Here is a 22,888-nt window from a genome sequence, read left to right as displayed (position 1 = left end):
AATCATCTTGTTCCAACCTCCTTCCACCATCCCAGGTTCCTCCAAGCCCCATCCAACCTGGCCTTGAACACTTCCAGGGATGGGGCAGCCACAATGTAACTGTCTATAAAACCATAGGAAGATAAACCATAATTGTTGAATTTCATGGCTTAATAAGATAGAAATGCTGTACATGGCAGTAGGCTATATAGGAGCAGCTGTGCACTGTGCTCTGTCCCCATCACTGCCCTTCCCTGAGAAGCCATCATTTCTCAAATCAAAGTGCTGCAGGATTCAATCCTATCTCTGCTGGATGACTGACCCTGCCTGAAGACTTCTAGGTCTACTACAACTGCTAAAAGAATTCAAAACTAGTTCTCTGCATGCAAAAGAGATCAGGCAAAACAGACCAACCAAAGAGCTGCAGCAATTATTTTATTTATCAGTATATCTGGGAAAAAAAACCCCCAAATACTCTTAAATTCCCTTCCTTTCCTGAAGTCATAGTTGTAGAGATAAAATTTTCTTGTGGGTACCTATATAAATAATCCTAAAATAGAACAAGCAGAGAGTTTAGAACTTTCTCAGAAAGCACAAAACACGAGGCTGGGGGGCAGTGGGAGCAGAGGTTTGTGGTTGGCCATCCCTTGGTGACAATCAAGTGGTCAGTGTAAGGCTGCTGAGGTGTGACACTTCAGAGTCACATGGATTGCTGCCTCTTCTCCAGGCATTTCTCAATATCATCCAACACTTGCACAGCAGCTTTTGGAATACGAGTGCCTGGGCCAAACACATTGGCAACGCCAGCTTCATACAGGAAGTCATAATCCTGTTGGAAAACAGATTTAAGATCTATAGTTAATAGTGAAACAGACAATTGATAATTGATTTATAACTGGGGAATGCTCTGTCCTCTATGCTGGGTCTGAGAAAACAAGACCCAGAGAGAGGCAGCACAGCTTCAAGGAAATAGGAAAAGGGTAAAAGTTAGAAGATTTAAAAAAAATACAGTAGGAAAGGGTTTATTTCTTTAGAGTAAGATTAATGGCAATCCTTGGAAAGTATTCAAAAGTCAACTGTATATGAGTCTGAATAATCTAACCTAACCTAAATTTGATCTAACTTCTAATTTTGAAAATAGTACTTTAAACAAAGGCTTGGAGCAGATGACTGCCAGTGGTCCCTTGAGTTAATCTAATTTTATGATTATCCTGAAATTTCAAAAATACTTGGGAACCAGCTCTGTATTCTCTCTTTTTTCTATATAGGATATATTACACCTTTACCAACCACAGGGTAGTAGCATCCCATTGAGAGATACTGGACAGAACACAAATTATCTCCTAGAAAAACACTATGAGTGTTCTTTGTACAGTTTAGAATTCTGTCATTCCTGCCTAGAAAAGGGAGAGGTATAGAAAAAGGAAATAACAGGACATTTATGTGCAAAATCAGTTTGGATCACTATGGACAGAGGATGGTTGTAAGGTGATGGAGACAGGCAGATTGTGCATAAGTAAGGAAAATTTAAAGATGAAAGCACAGATCTGACTGCAAGGGAATTCAACAAACTGCTCAACAGCTTAGGAGAAAGCAGAGGGAATGAAGACAACCCCTGCCTGATGAAGGGAAGGTGAAGAGAGGCTAAAAAGTGAGTGAAATGTGCAGCCTATGGATGATGGGACCTGCCAGGGGCCTTAGTCACTGGCTGTGGCTCTTCCCAACCATTGCTCAAAAGTCAAAAGGTCTCTTTAAACAGAAGCCAGCCTGTACCAATGATATGTAAGGGCTGCTGATGCAAAACAACAGAACATAAAGAACATCTCCGCTCTGACACTACAGAACAGAGAAACAGCTCAAACAGCTCAGACAGAGAGCAATCAGTCTCTCAGCTCGATGGAAATGGTGCTGCCCGTACCTGAGGGGGGATGACTCCTCCACACATGACCAGGATGTCGGGCCGGCCCAGGGCACTGAGCTCCTTGATGAGTTCAGGCACCAGCGTTTTGTGCCCCGCGGCGAGCGTGCTCACCCCGACACAGTGCACGTCTGCATCCACCGCCTGCTGCGCCACCTCCCGCGGGGTCTGCGTGCAAACAGGGCTGGGACAGGGCGGAGACACCGCCCGGGGCCGGGCATGCACTCAGGGACAAGGGATGCACCGGGGTCTGTGTGCAAACAGGGCTGGGACAGGGCGGAGACACAGCCCGGGGGCTGGGCACACATTCAAGGGACAAGGGATGCACCGGGGTCTGTGTGCAAACAGGGCTGGGACAGGGCGGAGACACCGCCCGGGGGCTGGGCATGCACTCAGGGACAAGGGATGCACCGGGGTCTGTGTGCAAACAGGGCTGGGACAGGGCGGAGACACAGCCCGGGGCTGGGCACGCATTCCAGGGACAAGGGATGCACCGGGGTCTGTGTGCCAACAGGACAGGGCGGAGACACAGCCCGGGGCCGGGCACGCATTCCAGGGACAAGGGATGCACTGGGGTCTGTGTGCAAACAGGGCTGGGACAGGGCGGAGACACAGCCCGGGGCTGGGCATGCACTCAGGGACAAGGGATGCACCGGGGTCTGTGTGTGAACAGGGCTGGGACAGGGCGGAGACACAGCCCGGGGCTGGGCACGCATTCCAGGGACAAGGGATGCACCGGGAATGCTCAGCGGTACCTGGAAGAGGGGGCCGATGTCCACGTCGAAGCCGATGTCTGCGAATCCAGTCGCGATGACTTTGGCTCCTCTGTCGTGGCCATCCTGACCCATCTTGGCAACCAGGATTCGAGGCCTGCGGCCCTCACGGTCCATGAACTGGTTAACTCTGGTTGAAAACACACATTCTGTCAGTGAAAGTCACTGAGAATTACTGGAAGTATTCCCACACATGAAAAAGGCACTTGCTGCAAGTGTAGGGTAATGTCATCAAATAAAAACATCTAAGTCATGGTTTGGCTGTGCAGTCTGCACACTATGTTAATATTCATGTTATATTATTACTAACTCACTTATTGTATTTACCAGCCTCAAAAATAAAATACTCTTTATTTTAAAAAATCTTCCACTATTCTTTTGCTTTCTAACAGGTAAAATACTGAATTCTCTGAGGGTTTAAGGAGCTGAATTACAACTCACGAAAACACATCTTTTAGTTTTTAAGAATAATTATGACCTATTGTTTCAAAAGTACTCACATACAGATGGGTCATCATGATGTGCATTGTCATTTCACTGGGCAAAAATCTGTCCATGGAAGGATTACTGTATCTCCTATTCTGTGCATTCATTTCACTGCCTCTCTTTCTTTGGAGAGTGGCAGTTCATGTTTCTGTTGTATTGATGCTACTGTGTAATCACAGCCTCAGATATTAACCTGCCACCTTACTGCTCATTATTCAAGTACCACCAGGATCTCTCTGTGGTTACAGGCTGGACTCACTGATCTTAAAAGTGTTTTCCAACCTAAATGATTCTGTGATTCTGTGTAAGAAAAGGAGCTACATCTTGATTTTCAAGGGGTTAGTTCAGTTCTCTTTCACAAAAAAGCTAATTTAAAAAGTTGCATTTAAATAGCTACAATAAAAGAACAATGGCGACATTTCCTAGCACAACTACTTTCAAGTCAATCTAATCATCACCACTGCAAAGCCATCAGTAATTCCCTTTGAGGAGAGCCTGAACTCTTTAATGGATAAGCCCCAACACAGCAGGGGCTGATGAGCATCGATTTGTGCTGCATCATCTCCCACAGCAGCAGTTCAGGCTCTGGGCCCCTGAGGGCAGCAGTAAAGGCAGAAGCTGAGAAAAGGCCCAGGAGGTAACTGTTTTCACACATACCAACATCTTTGCATGCCTTCTCCATCAGGGTATGAGTAACACTCAAAGACTGGAGGTTGTAAGTGGATATCCAGACAGATTTTAGCAAGTTTTAGCAACAGTAAGAGTGAAATTGCAAAACAATTTATGGGTAGATCAAAACGAGGTTTTGTACTATGAACTGCTGGAAATATTTTAGAGATGACTATTACACAGTCTTTAAAAGAAGAAACCAAATGTACAGGGATTTCAGGCAATGCTTCTCAGCTTCTTAATCCTGTGGCTGCTTAGGCTATTTGAAAAAAACTCTCACATCATAACTTCACCTCAGTGAATTTTGTTTGCAAGCAAATACAACTTCAATTAAGATTCGACTTTGTCTTATTGTACTTAATCCTTGTCATTCCACTTCCCTGCTTAGGAGAGTGCTTTTGCAGATCACTGTTTTCCCAGGGATGTCACCCAGGTTTGGGAAATGGCTTTTTAGGGCACAGTCAGCAGCACATGTACCTCTTGGATTAAATATGAGGCCATTCCACGTTTGGCTGCCTGGGAAGAGCCCTCACCTCTTGATGGCATGAAGGATCTCATCACTGTCCCCAAACTCCTGGCGATAGGCCCCGCTCACCATGCGGTCGCTGGCCCTGTGCTCCCCAAACACTTTCTTCATGGCCTCTGTTATCTCCCCCACGGTGCACCTGAGGCACAAACACTTGTGTTATCAGCAGGCTGAAATGAAAACACAACATAGACATCACTGGCCCAACCATCTGCCTTGCTGCTGGACAAATTTGCTTACATTGGTTTCCCTTTCAGGGCTGCAACTCTGAACATCTGACTCACCCCACTGACAGAACATGCAAAGGCATTTTTAAGAAAATACTTTACTGCTCATGTGAGAATTGATTTACAACTGGCAAGGCAATGGAGAATGGCAAAATGCTTCAGAAAATTAAATCAGATTTTCTGAATGGGGATTTTTTTGGGGGGGCTCAGACTGAAAGATCCTGCATTTGGACTCATACTAAAATACAAAATGATGCCTTGGGTTTTAACTTTTATATTTTTCAGAATCTCTGCTGCTTAGTGTGTAACTCTGAAATTTCACATTAGGTGTTAATGAGTTCTCTTCACAGGGTAGTTACACAAAACAATCCCTTCCTAGCTAGAGAATCAAGGACAGCTGGTACCCAAAAAGCAGAAACAATGGCTAAGGGAAAGGGGGCAAGCCAGGGGGCTGAGACTTCATGGCCTGAGGTTGTGGTTGGACAATTGATCCCAATATGTAGATGAACAAGAACATATAAAAGTACAAAACTTGTGACTCAGTGCCATCTGGGATTTGGCCAGGCTCTTGCACTGCTCATGATGTATTCTTTCAATAAATACTTACTTTATTCCTTTTGCTCTGTCTAGTTTCTGTTCCAGGTCAGCCTTTCCAGGCAACAAAATATAAATCAAGAGGGGACAGAAAAAGGAAGAACACACAGAAGAGACTGAAACCTAACATTTTAACAGGAATTTTTTTGCCTTTCCCTTGATGCTTTTATTTTAGTGTTTATTCTCCTCTACTCCTGACACAGCTCCTTTACCCATTGAGATATGGAAGGATCTGGGAAATTTATTTACATGTAAGTTACAAGGTTTTTTGATACTGGACACACTGTACATGTTTGAAATAATACTTCTTCTGCTTCACAAGTGAGAGGAGCAAACTGGGCTATGCTGTCTTCTTGTACAAACATCAGCAGTAACAGCCTCTGTCACAAAGCAATTTAAAAATTTATGCTGAATACGGCTTGCTGCAAACTTTGTCAAAGGAAGGAAATAAAAATATTGCTCCTCTAAACCACTTTAAAAGTGTGCTTATAAATACAGACACCAAAGAAGTATTAAGTATATAACTAATAGAGTTAGCACATTCCAAACCTCTGGAATTCATATTTTCTCCTGCCACATTATATTTATTCTCTGCAACTCCCTGAAAGGAGGGTAGAGCCAGGTAGGGGTTGGTCTCTTTTCCCAGGTAACAATGATAGGACAAAAGGAAATGGACTTAAGCTGCACCAGGGGAGGTTTAGGTTGGATATTAGGAAAAATTTCTTCACTGAAACAGGTGTCAGGCATTAGGACAGGCTGCCCAGGGCAGTGGTGGAGTTCCCATTCCTGGAGGGATTTAAACACTGTGTGGATGTGGCATCTGGGGACATGGGTTAGTCACCAAGATTAGCAGTGCTGGGGAAATGGTTGGACTCAATGACCTTAAAGGAATTTTCCAACCTAAATGATTCTATGATTTAACCACAAGTTACTCCAAGGCAAAATTAACTTAAGCATTCTCTAAAGCTTCTATACAAGACAAGATGCACCTTGCTGTGCACACACCTCTACAAGGAGATGGCCAAAAGAGCTGTACTCAGTTTTCCTTCTGCTGTTTGCAGTTTCAGCAGCTACTGATTCCTACCAGGTGCACTCTGCCACTCATGCTCCCAAAGTAACAAGACATGAATTTCTGCTGCATTCACTGAATCCTTCAGGAAATTTCACAGAGATGTTTTACTCCCTATGACCCCCCCAACTAATTTGCTCTTTTGCTGGCTCATACTCAGCAAACTTAGTTATAAATGTAAACTAAGCAAAGGTAAAATGTCAGAAATCCATTTGTGATCACATAGGTAAGATCTGTATAGCTCAGATGCCTGAAGTGGCCTGTCCTCTCTGGTATCACATTTCACAGTTGGCCAGTTTTGCCTAAAGACAGCATCACTCTGGAACACACATTTTTAAATCATGTTACTGGTGCTGTTTTGGCCAATTTTTGTCATTCCCCTCCCCTGGCTTTCTGGAATTATGTTTGACTCACTGTTAATCACTCATGTCATCAGGGTTTGATTTTCAGGACATCTAAATAATCTCATTAATATCATTCCTTTCTATAATTACTAAGAAAGAATGAAAAGTGAACTGCAAAAGTGCATTAGGTAAGATGACTTCCTCAAGGCTAAAATCAAGTTTGCAGCAGACTTAAAAACAGTGTCTTTAAACACTGACTCTCTTTCAGAGTGCTAAATTGCAGCCCAAATACCCCATGCACAAACACTGAGAGCATACTCCTGGCAGTGTGTTGAAGGGCTACAGTGGCATAATACACATCTTTAATTCTACAGAAAACTAAGCTTAGATAAATCTTTGTCCTCCTCTTTTGCAGAAGCAGTATCTGAGTATACTTGAGTATTAAATAAAGTCCAGCATGGCTGTGATGTGCTTTTCTGTTCTTATTATGTAAAAGTGTGAATGAAATTTTCATGTTAAAAATGAAAAATAAATGAGGTATAAGCTGGTGTCTGGGATGAAGTTGTTTTTGTGTACTGTACAAAAATGAAGCACACTTCTTTCTTCTATAGACATTTCCTCTGAAATCCCTGTGTTTTGAAATTTGTGTCTCAAATCTCTGCAAACCTTCAAACCTAAATCTTTAAGTAATAACAGGAGTTTTGCTTTTAAACTTCTCATGAATACTTTCCTGCTGTTAACCAAGAAACTTTTTTTTTAATCTCATATGCATCCACAATGGAATAGCTGTGTCTGGAGCTAGGAATACAGCTTCTTTTTTTAACAGTCTTTTTTTATCAGTCTGTATTTGTGTGTGACTCTCTCCCAGTGGTTCACAACCAGCTGCAGAGCCTAAATACCAATTTGGAGAAATGTGTCTGTGAGAGCTTGCACCTTGTGTCTGCTCAGCCTCAGCTGCTGCTGCTCCTCTCTACATTTCCCCAGTAAGCAGAGGCAGCAGTGTGAAATCAGGAGAGGAAGTACCACAAGGATATACTGGGCAGAAAAATAAAAAGAAGCAGCACAAGCAGCTATGCTGCATTTCTGCCTTCCCTTTCCATCACTGAACTGCAAGTCTGGAGAGAGACACAAAAACAGCACAGCAGGTGAGGGAGGAGGAGAGAAAGAACTTGGCATAACCTGTCCCATTTTCCTGTAATGGGGCTTCTCATGAGACACTGAAGGGAGGTACTGCTCTCATTCCCTGTAATTTTAGATCTGTCTCATTTCTTGGGTTAGAATAACAACATTAATTTTTCTACTCATGTTTGTCAGCACTGAAATCTCTGTACTAGCTCACATAATCTTTTCCATAGCCAGCACTGGCAATTCTGTGCTACTCATTATATTCCAAGTGAGTTATATGACATCATGCTTAAAATCCATCTTTTTCCATTTTGCAGGAAAGAGGCATCTCTCCCTCTCATGTTGGTGATACTGGCCCACTTCTTTACTGCTTGTGAAGGGTGAATGTGTTAATTTTGAAACCTTTTCCCATGTTGCCCCCAACAGGAAGGCTCCCTGTGCATGTTCCTACAGCTCACAATCCTCCTTCAAACACTGTACCAGATGCCATGACAGTTTCTTTCTGTGGTCACATCCTATATATACGTTTGGGGCAGAATTAAGTTTTGTTTGGAACTTACAAAGTGCATCTTCAATCCATTAATGTTTTTGCAATTAAAAAAACAAGGTCACCAAGGGGATAAACTAGGAGTTAACTGGTCAATTTTGGTACAGAAGATACAATCCCTATTAAATCTAACACTGCCCTCCTGTGACCTTCCCAGTTCAAAGAGAAATGTACACATACTGCTGGAGGTTCCTGACAGGCTGTGGTTAAATGTATTTAAAATACAGTTATTAAGTATTCTAGGAATGGGAATGAAGGAATTTGAGACATGACAGTAAAAAAAAGCCAAGCTGCATCCCAATAAGGAGTGAATTTGGTTTGCTCATATTTGGGTCATTTAGTTAATTAAGAAACAGACAGACAGGATCTATTCTAGAGACTGATGCTGACCTTGAAACAGGAAAGAAAACAGCCTCAGAAGCACCTTGAAAAAAGGAACAGTTCCACTGGACTCTAAGGATGCCTCACACTGCTCAAGAACATTTCTTACAACTTTGCCTGACTAAGCAAACTGATTTGTCCTTCAGCCGAAAAATGTTTTCACACCAATCTGTGGTGCAAGGAAAGATGAAGCAACAGAGCATGATAAGACTGTGAATATCCATTTTCACATCTCAGACACTTCCTAAACTCCTTGGTCCATGAAACAGCTGAGTGACAGAGAAGCCCAGTTATGTCCTGGAACTGGTAAGAATAGGAGTTTAAACAGCACAATGTGTACGAGGAGACTCATTTCATATCAGATTTTTATATCTGTAGTGTTCCTTGTGAGAAATCAAAGCATTGACTTAAGAAGCTGTAAAATATAATAACAGTGTACCTTACAATGTGAAAGTGCAGCCATTATTTATTTCCACCTCTAAAGAAAAACCCCATAACTCCGATCTTGCTGACACCACACCCAAGAAAAGTTAAAAGGCATCAATTTTTAAACAAGAATTGGCTGTTCAACCCCACCCCCAGTACCTGGCACGTGCTGCTTCCACTGCCAGAGCAAGTAAGTTGCCTTCCCCAGTGGCAGCACACTGTGTGAGAGCAGCCAGGGACTGCTGGGCTGCTGCTTGGTCTCTGCTGGCCTTCACCTATAGTGCAGGAGGGAGACATTCAGTTCAAAAAAACACAAAGTGAAATGGGAAGTCGAGTGTGGAAGATGTCTAATTTGAAATATTAATTCTGGATGTGGAATTGTCAATATCCACTTCTTATTTCAATGAGATTGGAAGTCAAAAGGCATCTCGGACCTTAGGATGTGAACAAGTCCATAACATAACCCTAAACAATTTAATCTACATTTTCACTGATTATGAAATTGGATGTTGATTTCTGCTTCTGTAATACTAGTAACACTTGAAGCACCCAACAGTGAGTGATTAAGCAATGTTACAGGCTTTTAGAGCAAAACATTGCATAGGTGGTTTCTTATTTTCAGAACATGTAAAGCTCTCAGTTTTTAAAGGCAGGATATACAGATATATATTGCAGTTTCTCCACTAATGACTAGAATGGACTCTCAGAAATTGGAAGGTCAAACTTCTGGCAAGCTGCCTTTACTCAATTTCTGTCTGCAGTTACAATAAGAAGGTTGTTCCCACCTTATTGATTTTCTCAATCTGCTTGGCACGGACTGCAGAGTTATCAATGGCCAGAACTTCCACTGTCTCCTCTTTCTCTAGCTGGTGCTTGTTCACTCCCACAATTACTTCAGACCCTATTTCCAATGGAAACACCAGAAACTCAGAACACATTTGCAAACTACTGTGAAAAGACACAATGTTAACAGGACAAGAAGATTTTGAGCATTATTATGCATTGCTTTGTTTACATCACCATATACATTTCAAATATGTAATATCTGCTCTTATAGAATTAAGTCTGTATTTTCCAGATATTTTAATGATGAGAGATTAAATCCATGAACATTCAAATCAGTGAATACTTCAGCAGAAAAAAAATTAAATGGCTATTTTTCTCTTTTTAAGCTTATATAAGTGTCTCTGACAGAACTAAGCAGAAGTGCTGGTTTCCTGCTCTGCATTTACTTTTCTGATTTAACAGATAAATTAGCAAGTGAAGTTCTACCTAAAACTACTCCATGTGCATAAAAATTAATTTATCATGTTGGAAAATTTTATTTTAGGTTTCAATCAGTACAGATTTATCAGTTATTTTTATTTGCAGTGCCTGATAACATTAATATGTTCTTTGAAGCAACATGAAGTAATTTACCTAATGAGAGAAAACACAGAACTTCACTGATTATTCTTTATTGGTCTTAATTAAGACCTGCTTCAAATTTATCCACCATACAAAGAAGTCCATGTTACTTCTTTCATGTTTAAGTTATCCCTAGTTTCTGTTACTGGATTACTACTGGAATGCAGATTACAAAAAGAGGAATAGAGTTTTAAGCACACATGTATAAATATCTCCCCAAATACTTACTCTATGAGTACATATATATATGTATGGCAGACAAGAAGCTGTATCATCCTCTGCTATGATCTGACCACTCAGGAAGAACAGGCAGCTCTCCAGAAAACTCAGGAATTTTGGGCAGCTACTGTGAGTATCGCCATCTGGTGGCATTTCTGCTTTTAAACTCGGGAATCACAGCTCAAAGCTCCTATCAGAAATGAGCGATTCACTACTGAAGGCTCCAATCATTCCTTTAAAATGGTGTTTCTATTGCTTTGTCATCTGATCTTGAACCTATCAAGCAAGACTTTTCACACTGGTGCTGTGTTTTGTACATGCTTGTCTCTTTCCAGAGCTTTCTCTGACATAAAACCATCACCATTTGTTCTATCGCTCACAATCTGCTACTCCTAAACTGAGAAATAAAAAAACCACAATGAACATGTGTGTAAAAAACCTTTGTACTGAAGTATCCCACTGACACTTTTCCCTTCTTTAATCCCCCTGCTCCTACCAGAATCAATCCTGGCTTGTCTCCGGGCTGCACACTCTTCAATACGAAGTTTGGGGATCCCCTCAGCAACAGCTTTGGCCATTCCACCCATTTCTTCTATCTCCTCAATAAGCTGAGAAAGGAAGAGGTTGAGACAGTGAGTAGTAGCAAGGTTTAAAAATTGAGCTTTGTACCTATGCTACCACCCACATTTTCATTAAATGTTATTTATACAGTTTTGTGCTCTAAACTGTGTTTTGTACAGTTTATTTACAAACACATCACTGAAGCAGAAGTGTAAAATAATTCCTCGATTAGAAGTTACCAATTTATCAAGCAGTCCCTTGAAAGACATTTCTCAAAACTCCCATCCCCTAAAATTTTCCCAGAGAAAGTTTTGCAAGCTGACCTTTAAAGCAGCTTCATAGACATCGTTGGTGAGGCACTCCATGAGGTAAGATCCCCCCCAGGGATCTGCCACTTTGGGAATCCCTGATTCCTCCTGGATTATGATCTGTGTGTTGCGGGCAATGCGAGCACTCTTGACTGTGGGCAGCCCCAAGGCCTCATCAAAGGAATTGGTGTGCAGAGACTGAGTCCCTCCGAACACCGCGGCCATGGCCTCGATGGTGGTGCGGATGACGTTGTTGAAGGGATCCTGGAAGGAAAAGGGCAGCTCTGAAGCTCAGTGATTCTGCCACAGAGCTGAGGCAGGTTAGTCATTATTGCAAAGAAACAAATGCAAAATTCCCCACTGAAATGCTGTAATTGGAACAAAAGCTGAAAAAAAAAAACCCAAATCAAACTAATTTATCACTTGTCGATATCTTAACAAAGAGATTAATCCATGAAGAAAGCCAAAATGATCACTGTGCAAGTAAACTGCTCACAGCAACAAATCAAAGCCTAATTTATATTTGGTGGAGTTTTAAAGAACTTAGTGACTCCAAATCAGAGAGGATGGAACAGTAGGCCTGATGTCTTCCATCCTCCAAATCCAGAATTCCACTGTCTAACACGTGTCAGACAAATTACTAGCCAAGATGTGTTTTGGAACTAAATGGGCTTAAATATTTTCATTCATGACAGCATCACATAAGGTAATTACAGAAAGCTGTGATTTGGATAGGGAAGAATGTAAAACATAATTTATGAATAGATACTTATCTGAAGGCATGTTAAGTGTATTTGCCCTCTGAAACCTACAAGAAAATACTGCACACCAAGAAGCTATATTAAGATAAACCACAATGTTTAGACAAAAAGAAAAAGTTATGATCTAGCCAGATGGACACTGGAAGACAATTGAATATAGTTTTGGTAATAATAACATTTTTACACTCCCACAATATGTTCAATTGGAGGACTCACAGAGACCACTGTTGTGAAGATTCCATTGTTTTAGTTTTACTGTGTTGTTACAGTGTAAGTAAACATTACATTTACTTAAAAAACAACAACAACAACAACAAAACCAAAAAACCCCAAAAAACCAAAAAAACAAAACCCCAAAAAAACAAGGCACAGAAGTTAAGAATGGTTGCAATCCCAACCTAAAAATAAAAATAAATCCTACTGCATGACTGAGCAGCAGGCATTGGGATCAGAGCTGGAACCCAGCTCTGGCATCACTTAGGAAACTGTGTGCACTCCAATGATTTACCTCCTTGTTGTAAAGTAACTCAGCAGAGTGCACCCAGTTTCAAAGGAGCAGATGAGCTGTAACCATGACTCCTCTCTTCAGCACTGAGCATCAGGGGCATGAGTGACTCCCTTGGCTGCTCAAATGAATTCTCAAGCTAATGATCCTGAGAAACATGTGCCTCTACTTGCTGACTGCACTGCATTTTGGAAGGATAACTCACTGGATAAATCCAAGAGAGAGCTTCATCCTCTGAGTCCTGACTTGGCATAAAGGTGCATCCAGTGCCAGTGTGTGCATTTGTCAGACTGAGAGGACAGCTGCTGCACTTTTGTAACACCAGTAGCCCCCTTTAAGACACACAGCATGAGAACACCTTTAAGTAAGGAGGTTGTAAGAGTCCAATTTCTAACCTGCTCAGTGAGTGACCAGCCTGAAGTCTGACAATGAGCTCTCAGCAGAAGAGATTTGGAATCCTTGGGCTTAAACATTTTCTCAATCAAGTGAGCCCACAGCCGCCTCCCAGCTCTCAGCTTGGCTATTTCCATATAGAAGTTCATGCCAATTCCCCAGAAGAAAGAAAGCCTGTAATAGGAGAACATGAACAGAATAAAACATTGAATCATTCTAATAACTCTGGACCAGTAATGGAGAAGCTCTACAGCAAGGTCTCTGATTAATGTACTTTCATAGTTGATGGGAATGTTCCTGTTTGCTTGTATGTGTAAAAATACTGAATTTGATATTAAACTCTATAGAGGTTTTACCAAAAATGAGTTTTATACTTGCAAATTTCTTGAGCTCACCTAGGTGCAAATTCATCAATAGTGAGGCCAGCTTTAAGCCCAGTTCTGCAGTACTCCAAGCCATCTGCTATGGTATAAGCTAATTCCAGGATGGCATCAGCTCCTGCCTCTTGCATGTGGTACCCACTGATGGAAATGGAATTAAATTTTGGCATATTCTGAAAAAAAAAAACCAAAAACAACAGGGTATAACAGCAGAAGAGAAGATCAAATACTTGTTCTATCAACATTCACATAGAATCACAGAATGGTTTGAATTGGAAGGAAGTTAAGGTCATCTAGCTTCAACACCCACTGCCATGGGCAGGGACACCTTCCACTATCCCAGGTTGCTCCAAGCCCCATCCAGCCTGGCCTTGGACACTTCCAGGGATAAGGCAGCCACAGCTTTTCTGGGAAACCTCTGCCAGGGCCTCAACACTCTCACAGGGAAGAATTTCTTCTAACATCTAATCTAACTTCTCTTTCAGTTTAAAAAGGTTCCTCCTTATCCTGTAACTATCTGTGTAAAAATTTGTCATCATTGGTGTTAGAGGTTGCTCTCAATCTATTCTATAAACCCCCCTCAGGCACTGAAAGGCTGCAGTGAGGTCCCCCTGGAGCCTTCTCCAGGCTGAACATCCCCAGTTCTCTAAGCCTGTCTCCAGGGCAGAGGTGCTCCAGCCCATTCTCTGAATTCCTTGTTGACTGCAAATACAACCCATCTCTTCAAAGATGTGTTTGCAGATCTGGTTTGACTTAAACTTCACATTTATATGATACGTGATGTTGGATCTTTAACTTCTCCTGCTGGCCCTTTCCACAATCACATTACTCTTCTCTATGATATATCTTCCCATCTTTGTTCTCCAAAGTGCCTCATAAACAGTTAACCTAATAATAGAAGTTATACATTTAAACAATGAATACCTTTGAGGTGTACTGGAAGATGTCAGCAATGATCCTCATGGATGGTTCTGGGGGGAAAATGTAGGTATTTCTGACCATGAACTCCTTCAGGATGTCATTCTGGATTGTCCCTGTCAGCTTGGCCTGAGGCACTCCCTGCTCTTCCCCAGTCACAATGAATGTAGCCAGCACAGGAATGACTGCCCCGTTCATTGTCATGGAAACTGACATTTTCTCCAAAGGAATTCCATCAAAAAGGATTTTGGTGTCTTCCACTGTGTCGATGGCAACTCCGGCCATTCCAACATCTCCTCGAACTCGGGGATTGTCTGAATCATACCCACGGTGGGTGGCTAAATCAAAAGCAACTGATAATCCCTGCTGGCCAGCTACATGAAAAATAAAGGAAAAAACCAAAATATACATGATTCAGGATTGATGATCATTCAGGCAAACGAAATTTTGATGTTAAACACTGTTCCCTCTTCAAATCTGTCCAAGGCCTAGTAGTCTTAAACTTTATGTGAAAAAGTTTTTAACTGAGAAAAATAACCCAAAAAGGTAGTCCTTACTGTTCTTTAAAAAATGCTGAATAACAGCTTATTCACAAGTTCTAAATATGCCTAGACAGAAAGTCTAGCTTATACACATAACTCAGCTTGGCTTAGCTAGGAACAGAAGCGTCATAAACTCTGTCACGTTACTTTCTCTTTATCACAAACTAAATACATACAGCCTGTTCCCTGGCTCTACTGACACATGTTGCTATTTGTAAATCTGCTGTAAGAGAAAATTATTCATATCAAGCAGGGACTAGGACAGCCAGAGCTCTTGTTGCTGCAACCTGAAAGCAGAAGCCAAAACTCTGCTGTCCCCAGGCATTCCCCCCCCACCAGCCACTGGGCTGTGCTACCAGCTAACCCAGGTTACCACTTGTCCTTCAGCTCCGTGATCTCAGCTGCTTGAACCCTGGGATAGATCCAAATTATGTCTATGTCTTAAGGTGCAATAAATAAAACCAGCATTTAACACATTCATTCTCCACAGCAAAATGAAACTCACAGTGCAGAATAATCACATTTGCCATGTAACTGACTGCATTCATGTCCCCCATTGCTTCACAAGGCAGTGCTGCTTCCCAGACCAGCTGCCCCACCTTTGATGTTGTCCTTGTAGAACTTGTTGCTCTCCTCCACTGTGCTGAATCCAGCGTACTGGCGGATGGTCCATGGCCTGTACGTGTACATGGTGGGGTAGGGCCCTCGGGTGAAAGGCTTCACCCCTGGCAGCTCCTCAGAGAAGTCCTCCGTGTCCCTTTTGGAGTACAGAGGCTTGATGTCAATCCCTTCTGGGGTGTGCCAAATTAAATCCTTTGGGTTCTTGCCTTTCAGCTGCTTCTGAGCCAGGGCAGCCCACTCGGGGTGCAGCGGCTGCCGGTGCAGGCAGCGCCAGGCCAGGAGCGCGCAGCGGCGCGGCCGCAGCCGCAGCACAGCATCCCCGGCCCTCAGCATGGCTCTCCTCGCTCTCTGGGCAAGCTGGACAAAAGAAAAACAAGCATTTGGCATGATCATATGCATGTTAGAGGAGATCTGAGGGTGGAGAGGTCAAGTAGTTTGTTAAAGCCAAAACAATCCCTCAGAAGAAAAAGGAAATGTGTTGTTCACGCACTGGTTTGATAGACAGCCCATCCTCTTGCCTTTCAACCAGGAACAGAGTTCAGGAAAAATACTACATTTTTCTTTAATCAAGGAAACCATTCCCACAACCTATCTACATCCACATCTGATATGTGATACTTATTTCAGTCCCTCAGCATCTCCGTCATTAATCAGTCACTGAAAAGCCAGCGTGAGGCATGAAGACGGCACAGCCAGCTGCCTTCTCACCTCCACATCTCTCTCATCTAGGAATTCCAAAATGTCAAAAAGTGATGCTTTTCCAGGGATGGGGCAGCTACAGCTTCTCTGGGAAATGTGTGCCAGTGCCTCACCATCCTCACAGGGAAGAATTTCTTTCCAGTACCCAACATCAAGGAGGTACTCTGCAAGAAGTGAACTGTCAAAAAATCACTGATATAATCATACACTTTGGAGAAGACACCTTGGGCTAGATGGAAACTAGATATAGATTAAAAAAGAAAGGAGAACCATCTGAATCATCTGAACCAACCTCCCTGCTCCAGCAGAGCCATCCCAGAGTTCAGGGCACAGGATTGTGTCCAGACAGCTCTGGAATATCTCCAGTGAAGGAGACTCCACACCCTCTGTGGACAATCTGTTTAGTGCTTGGTCACTGCACAGTAAAGAAGTTCTGCCTCCTGTCCAGCTGGAACTTGCTGGGATCAGTCCCTGCCCGTTCCTCTGGTGCCATTGCTGGGCCCTGGAGCAGAGCCTGGGACTGCTCTGACCCTCCCTGCACACAGGGACACACAGGGACACTCAGGGACAGACAGGGACACACAGGGACACACAGGGACAGACAGGGACACACAGGGACACACAGGGACACACAGGGACACTCAGGGACACACAGGGACAGACAGGGACACACAGGGACACACAGGGACAGATAGGGACACTCAGGGATGAGGTTCCCTCTCAGGATCTCCTCTCCAGGCTGAACAGCCCCAGCTCCCTCAGCCTTTCCTGGGCAGGGAGATGCTCCAGTCCATCATCTTTGTCACCCAGCACTGCACACTCTCCAGGAGCTCCATGTCTCTCTTGTCCTGAGGAGCCCCGAACTGGACACAGCAGCCCAGATGTGCCTCATGGGGGCTGAGCAGAGGGCCAAGCAAAGCTGCTAGCAGTGCTGGCAATGCTCTTCCTAACGCACTCTGGGATTATTCCTGCCGCGGTGTTACACGCTGCATTTATCCTTGTTCAGTTTCAGACAATTCTTCTCAGCCCATCTCCCCTCCCCTCACCCCGAGGGGACCCCAGGGCCGCCCTGTCAGCCCCTCTCCGCACCTCTCCCCCCTCAGCAGCCACAGCCGGACAGGAACGCTCCGCTCTCCGCCCCCAACACGCCCCTCGGGCGGCCAATGGGGACGGGGGGCCGGGCCGGGAGCTGGGATAGGGGATAAGGACAAGGACAGGGGCAGGGCTCGGGGGTCCGGGCAGGGACAGGGACATGGAAAGGGACCGGGATCGGGATCAGCATCAGGACAGGGATGGGTTTCCCCCGTTACCTGCCTCCGGCCCCGCCGTCAGCGCGCGGACCCCGCGCACGCGCGGTGGGCGGGAGCGGCGTTGCGCGTGCGCCGCGGGAGCGCGGGTTTGGTTTGTAACGTCCCGGCGGGGTGAGGCGGGAGCGGCGGCGGCGCTGAGGAGGGAGAGGCAGCGCCGGGAAGGTGAGGCTTGGAGCGAGGCAGCCAGGATGAGAGGGAAGGTTTTGTGGAGGTGTTATCCGCCATGCTATCCGCCAGCACCGGCATTTGGGGATGTGAGGGGGTATGGGTGGGAAGGACTACAACTCCCAGCATGCACTGCGATGGGGTGAACGTCCTTGTCTGCCGGTGGAGGAGCGATACATGCCGGGAGTTGTAGTCCATGCCTTATTGCGGTCCGCTGTGAAAACTGTCCGTAGTTACAGAGGCAGGGACGGGCAGGGTTTATTTCCCTGATTTAGGGCTTATTTAGCTGGTGTGGAGCTTATTTACCTGGCATATGGTTTATTTACCTGGTTTAGGCCTCACTAACCCGGCGGGGCTTATTTGTCTGGTGTAAATTTCGACACTTGCCTGGTGAGAAGTGACAGGACCTGAGTGAGGGAAAAAGCGGCCTGAGAGGGTGAGGGAAAAGCTGAATAAATCTGAGTCATGGTGCTTTAGAGACGAGAAGGGTGGTGGGGTTTGTGGCTACTCCCTTCTGTGTGGCTGCTTTTTCCTCTGTCTTTATAATAATAAAAGAAACTTAGGTTTGAACTGCATCAGAGACCGTTGTGTTAAGGTGCTAAGGTAAAAAGTTCTTGGTAATTGAATGACTGCAATGAAAATTAGAAAGATAAACCAGAGAATCACAAAATGGTTTTGGGTTGCAAGAGATCATCTCTTTCCAACTCTCTGCCATGGGCAGAGACATCTTCCAAATCTTTTTTAGTGGTCCTATATTTATGTAAGTTTACAGGATTTGGGCTCTAGGTTAGCAAATATTCAAACATTTCATCTCATTTAGGCTCATTTGAGGCTTGTTGGGCTGAGCCCAATTTCCATAATTTTGGGTTTTTTTAAGTATGTTTTGCACTGTATGGGTTATAATTGGTGGGTTTTAATTTTGTTTCCTCCTGTTATCATTGGTTTACAGGTAATGAAACCTTGCCACACATCTTCCAATAAAATGGGGAAACCAACTGATGGGAGATCAGCAAAAAATCCTTTGAAGTCACAAAATCAACAAGGGCCTTCTAGCAAAAAAAAGGGAGCAGATGAACAAGAAAGAAAACAAAGTAAAAAAAGACAGGTATATGTTATTTTGGATCAAGCAAAGTAGAAAAGTAACTGGGGGGAGAGGAGATGGGGAAAGAGGGTTTTTTTTCTCATTTTTTAAATTGTGATTTACAGAGAGTAATTAATTAAACACAGTCCTCTCCAGGAAATGCTCAATGTGAAGAGTTCTTTTGAGCTCTTCAGTTCTTCTCTTCTTTTTTTTGTTTGTGCTCAGCATCAAAGACTTTAGTCAGATGCTGGCACAGTGAGTTCATAGGAGTAGATGAATGATTGCCCAGCAGGGGATGTCTCAACATTGCCACATCCTCAATGTAGATTTTTCCCTTCAGCAGGTCCCTCAGACAGTCAGAAGGGAAGTTAAGGAACTGAAGGACTATTCTCCTGCAGGTAGGGTCCTGTTTTTTCCTGTTAAATCTGAACTGTTTTGCACCTTTGACTCCAGTCTGACTGAATTCAATCACAAATCTGTCTGTCCATGTTTGACAAGTCATTCCTTTCCCTTTTTTCCTTTGTGATAACAGGAAGAAATGGTTCTTCAAAAATGGTGAAGCTGTCCAGTGCTGCAATAGGATCTTGGCAGCCTCTCTCAGAAAGCAGTAGGCTCTTCCTGGAAAATATAATGGATTCAGCAGTACTGTAAGTGCCAAATATCCTGGTGGTTCTTCTTTGTTTCCTCAAGGAACAAAGTAAAAATCATAGTATTTCTTGAACTGGAAGGCAGCGTGGTTTTTTGCATGTTCTTTGTGATGGAAATTCTGCCTCTATTTTCTTTCCAGATCTGTTTTGTCCCAACAGAGGGAGGGAAAAGATGATGTTCAGAAGCATCTCAATGTACTGAAAGAAAAGTAAGAAATCATAAATTTTAAAAAGAAAAAGGAAAGGGATTTCTCCTACCCAGTTGTTTTGTACCATACTTTGAGGGTGAGCTAAAACTCTCTCTCTGACATATATGTATATATATGTATGTATATATATGTATTTGTTTGCTTATTTATATATACATATATATATATATATATATATATATATATATAAAGTTATATATCATGTTTCATAAAAGCATTTATAGGTTTTACTAAAGTAATCATCGTTTGGAAGCAGCTAAAAATTCTCCTCTTAGAACTTAATTTGAAAAGCAGAAGGGTCAGAATTGGGAAAATATTAGGAAAATATTATTTAGTATCATTTTATAGTAAGGGAGTGTCAAGGCCAGTGGAATATAAACCACACAAAGTCACTGCCATAGCAAACATGAGACTTTTGAGATTTCTTGTTCCTGATTTCTTCCTTGGACACCTATTCCACATGATTTTGGAAAACAAGGCAGTTTTTCTTTCTCTTTGCAGTCTTCTACTTCACTGGTAGCAATTAAATTTAAAATTGTAGTGAAATTAGCTTTTCTCCAGAATTTTCTTCTTGCTTTGCCAAGAACTCCAAACAAGTCATGCTTTTTTTTGTTTTGGAATTAAAGGGTGCTGAGAAGTTTCAAGACTTTAAAGGTGCCTCCAGGGAAGCTGGACAACCTGAAGAATATCTTGAGCCTCCAGATGGCAGAGAAACAAATGCTTGAGACAAACGAGGAGTGTTTGCTACAACTGCAGGTCTGAAAACCAAGGGAGGGAAAAAAATTACCTCACCACACTGTGAGGCTGTGCCTGTGCTGTTATGGAGGAGAGTTCAGTGTCCATCATTGTCACCCACCTTTGCTGCAAAGCTGTCTCTTTCTGGATGCTTTTTCAGTGACTCAGTGTGGTTTGTGGGAAAGAATCACCATTGTAAAGTAAATTTTCTTCTGGTTTTGTGTCTGTTTTGTTTCAGGATGAAATAACTGAAGCAGAGAGATCAGCGGAGCGCGTCGAGGAGAATGTGCAGCAGCTGCAGTACAAAATCCAGGTGCTCAAGAACCAGTTAGAGAAAGATGAAAATGAGGCCAAGAAGGTATTTTTCATAAATACTTGAGGAATGGGATGACTTCCAGAGCTTTCTCAAACCAACTGGTTCTCAGACAGTGTCGTTTAAGGAGGGCCTCATTTACCTTTGGGAATGGATCTTCTTAATCTTTCCAATTTCAGTTGCAGAATTTAAAAGTTTGGGTTTAGAAGTTGGATAATGACAGACAGGTTATTTTCCTACTTGTGTGTCTGATATTTGGGAGTTTTGGGTTGTTTTTTTCATTCTCTTCCTTTTCTAGGTATTCCAGGAAAATGGCAGTGGAACACTTCGCCTCCCAGAACTCCCCAAGCACAGTTTGCAGGCTCCCACTTTGCAGGTGAGTGTGGAATATATATTTATCTTTTCAGAGACACTTTGGTTATGAGGAGGAAGGCAACAGAATGTGCTTTCATCCCTTAACCTCTGCCAGAGGGAGCAATTCTGAAAATTCAGAGAATTTGAATAGGTTTTCATTTTCCTTTTTAATTTTTTTCCTTGTCATTGAGAGCTATATGCTTATGTTTTAAAATCAAGACAAAATCCTAAAAAACACCTCATCCCTAGAAATGTTCAAGGCCAGGCTGGATGAGGCTCTGAGCAACCTGGGAGAGTGGAACCTTGTGGGAGGTTCCCTGCCCATGGCAGGGGTTTGGAACAAGCTGGTCTTTAAGGTCCCTTCCAACCCCAGCCATTCTGTGATCTTATGATTTAAAACATAGTATATTTTTTTCCTAGAAACCCTGTGGCCCTAGGGAACTTGTAATTTCTGAAATATATCTGTAATTGCTGGAGGGAAGACTTGTTCTATGACTTTGAATCTTTTTTGTTTTAGCTGTATCTGGGCTATATGAAGGTGAAATTCCTGTTGCACTCGACAAAAGCTGAGTTTTTTTATTTGTTGTCTATCATTGCTTTCTTCTTTAGGAGGAAATTTTGAAGGTAAAGAATCAGGAGGGCCTTTTAAAGGATTTGAATGCTATTCAGCAGTCAGCTGACTTGAAGAACTTGTTAACCCTTGTTGAAAAGACCTATGAGAAGGTGGATTTGCTTTGAGAAGCCAAAATTTGTGGAGTCTCCATGCAGAGTTTGGAATCTGCTTTCTTTCTAATGGGCTTCCTGTTGTGACTGCTGAATTTCTGTTAAAACATTTTTACATTGGTATATAAATCTGTACATACATTTTGGGACTCAAGATTTAAGTCATTTGTCAAGGGTTTTTTGGGTTTTTTTTTGAACTGTGATGGCATCTAATGATGATGTATCCTGTCTTAGGAGAAGGGAGGGAAATGAATGCTGGTGTTTTTACAGAATAAGGGAACTGTTCCATTGTATTTGCACTTCTATATCTGTAAATCACTGAAGGCAGTGCCTTTTACCAAAGTAGATTTATCAGGGGTTTAATCCTTAAACCTGAAACAGGTAGTAAAAATAAACCTATCTAATACTCAGTTGTAAATACCCTGTTCAACTTACTTATTATTTTTTAATATAAAACTCTCAGTTAAATAAAATTGAAAAATTTTTGTCAAATGTACAAAATTGGTTTTATGTTTTCATTACTTAATACATAAAAACAACATCAAACAACACAAAGTACTTTCTCAGGTTCAGTTACATGCTGGAAGATAGCAGTGCTCTTTACAATGACCTCATAAACTCTTGTTCTTCTGTTTACAAGCTACTCTTAATGAGACAAAACCTAATTATCTCTCTTCCATGAGGACTTGAAAGCCTCTGTGGAGTTAGAATCATGGAATATCTTAAGTTGGAATGAACCTGTAGGGCTCTCTGAGTCCAGCTCTCTATTCCTCACAGGATTGCCTAAACCATGTAGGATCAGGAAAACCAAAGTGCTTGCTTTACTCTGAATCACAGGTAAGGAATATAATTATTTAGAATATTTCTCAAATTTGTGATCACTTGACAAGGGAAGCATATGCTGATATAACCATTAACCCAAAATAATTTAATCCAGAGTATTGGTTAAAGATTTTCCTGCATGCCAGAAAAA

The 22,888-nt window shown here is 42.6% G+C and overlaps 2 protein-coding genes across 7 annotated transcripts; one reads left to right on the top strand and one right to left on the bottom strand.

Annotated features, from left to right (window-relative positions):
• Positions 1 to 397: 397 nt before the first annotated feature.
• On the bottom strand, positions 398 to 17,766 carry MMUT (methylmalonyl-CoA mutase). Of its 2 annotated transcripts, none has more exons than XM_079329789.1 (13): positions 17,689 to 17,766; positions 15,658 to 16,036; positions 14,523 to 14,890; positions 13,614 to 13,771; positions 13,221 to 13,392; positions 11,575 to 11,823; positions 11,187 to 11,298; positions 9,850 to 9,965; positions 9,224 to 9,339; positions 4,359 to 4,490; positions 2,653 to 2,800; positions 1,898 to 2,065; positions 398 to 808 (listed from the first exon to the last, which is right to left on the bottom strand). In XM_079329789.1, the coding sequence occupies exons 2-13, from the start codon at positions 16,010 to 16,012 to the stop codon at positions 680 to 682; spliced, it is 2,223 nt and encodes a 740-aa protein (XP_079185915.1). In that variant the 5' UTR covers positions 16,013 to 16,036; positions 17,689 to 17,766; the 3' UTR covers positions 398 to 679. The 2 variants fall into 2 exon arrangements, with proteins under 2 accessions (XP_079185915.1, XP_079185914.1); XM_079329788.1 differs by having other exon boundaries at positions 17,468 to 17,725.
• On the top strand, positions 17,729 to 22,333 carry CENPQ (centromere protein Q). Of its 5 annotated transcripts, none has more exons than XM_079329817.1 (9): positions 17,729 to 17,850; positions 18,803 to 18,958; positions 19,275 to 19,332; positions 19,467 to 19,581; positions 19,722 to 19,790; positions 20,417 to 20,546; positions 20,764 to 20,883; positions 21,137 to 21,214; positions 21,802 to 22,333. In XM_079329817.1, the coding sequence occupies exons 2-9, from the start codon at positions 18,806 to 18,808 to the stop codon at positions 21,928 to 21,930; spliced, it is 852 nt and encodes a 283-aa protein (XP_079185943.1). In that variant the 5' UTR covers positions 17,729 to 17,850; positions 18,803 to 18,805; the 3' UTR covers positions 21,931 to 22,333. The 5 variants fall into 5 exon arrangements, with proteins under 5 accessions (XP_079185943.1, XP_079185945.1, XP_079185944.1 ...); XM_079329819.1 differs by lacking the exon at positions 17,729 to 17,850 and adding an exon at positions 18,228 to 18,243; XM_079329818.1 differs by lacking the exon at positions 17,729 to 17,850 and adding an exon at positions 18,271 to 18,289.
• Positions 22,334 to 22,888: the final 555 nt, after the last annotated feature.

The sequence above is a fragment of the Erithacus rubecula genome (genome assembly GCF_903797595.1).
Source record: "Erithacus rubecula genome assembly, chromosome: 2".
In the NCBI taxonomy this organism is placed as follows: Eukaryota; Metazoa; Chordata; class Aves; order Passeriformes; family Muscicapidae; genus Erithacus; species Erithacus rubecula.
Note: the sequence above shows the minus strand (reverse complement) of the source record. Positions and strands in the feature narration are given on the sequence as shown.

Coding starts and splice junctions, on each gene's coding strand:
- MMUT (XM_079329788.1), bottom strand. CDS start 17,632: ATGTCCCTGTCCCTGCCCGGACCCCCGAGCCCTGCCCCTGTCCTTGTC. Junction 2,801..4,358: donor ATCCTTCATGCCATCAAGAG/GTGAGGGCTCTT, acceptor GTTTTCAACCAG/AGTTAACCAGTTCATGGACC. Junction 2,066..2,652: donor ACATCGGCCCCCTCTTCCAG/GTACCGCTGAGC, acceptor GTTTGCACGCAG/ACCCCGCGGGAGGTGGCGCA.
- CENPQ (XM_079329817.1), top strand. CDS start 18,806: ATGAAACCTTGCCACACATCTTCCAATAAAATGGGGAAACCAACTGAT. Junction 19,582..19,721: donor ATAATGGATTCAGCAGTACT/GTAAGTGCCAAA, acceptor TTTTCTTTCCAG/ATCTGTTTTGTCCCAACAGA. Junction 20,547..20,763: donor AGTGTTTGCTACAACTGCAG/GTCTGAAAACCA, acceptor GTTTTGTTTCAG/GATGAAATAACTGAAGCAGA.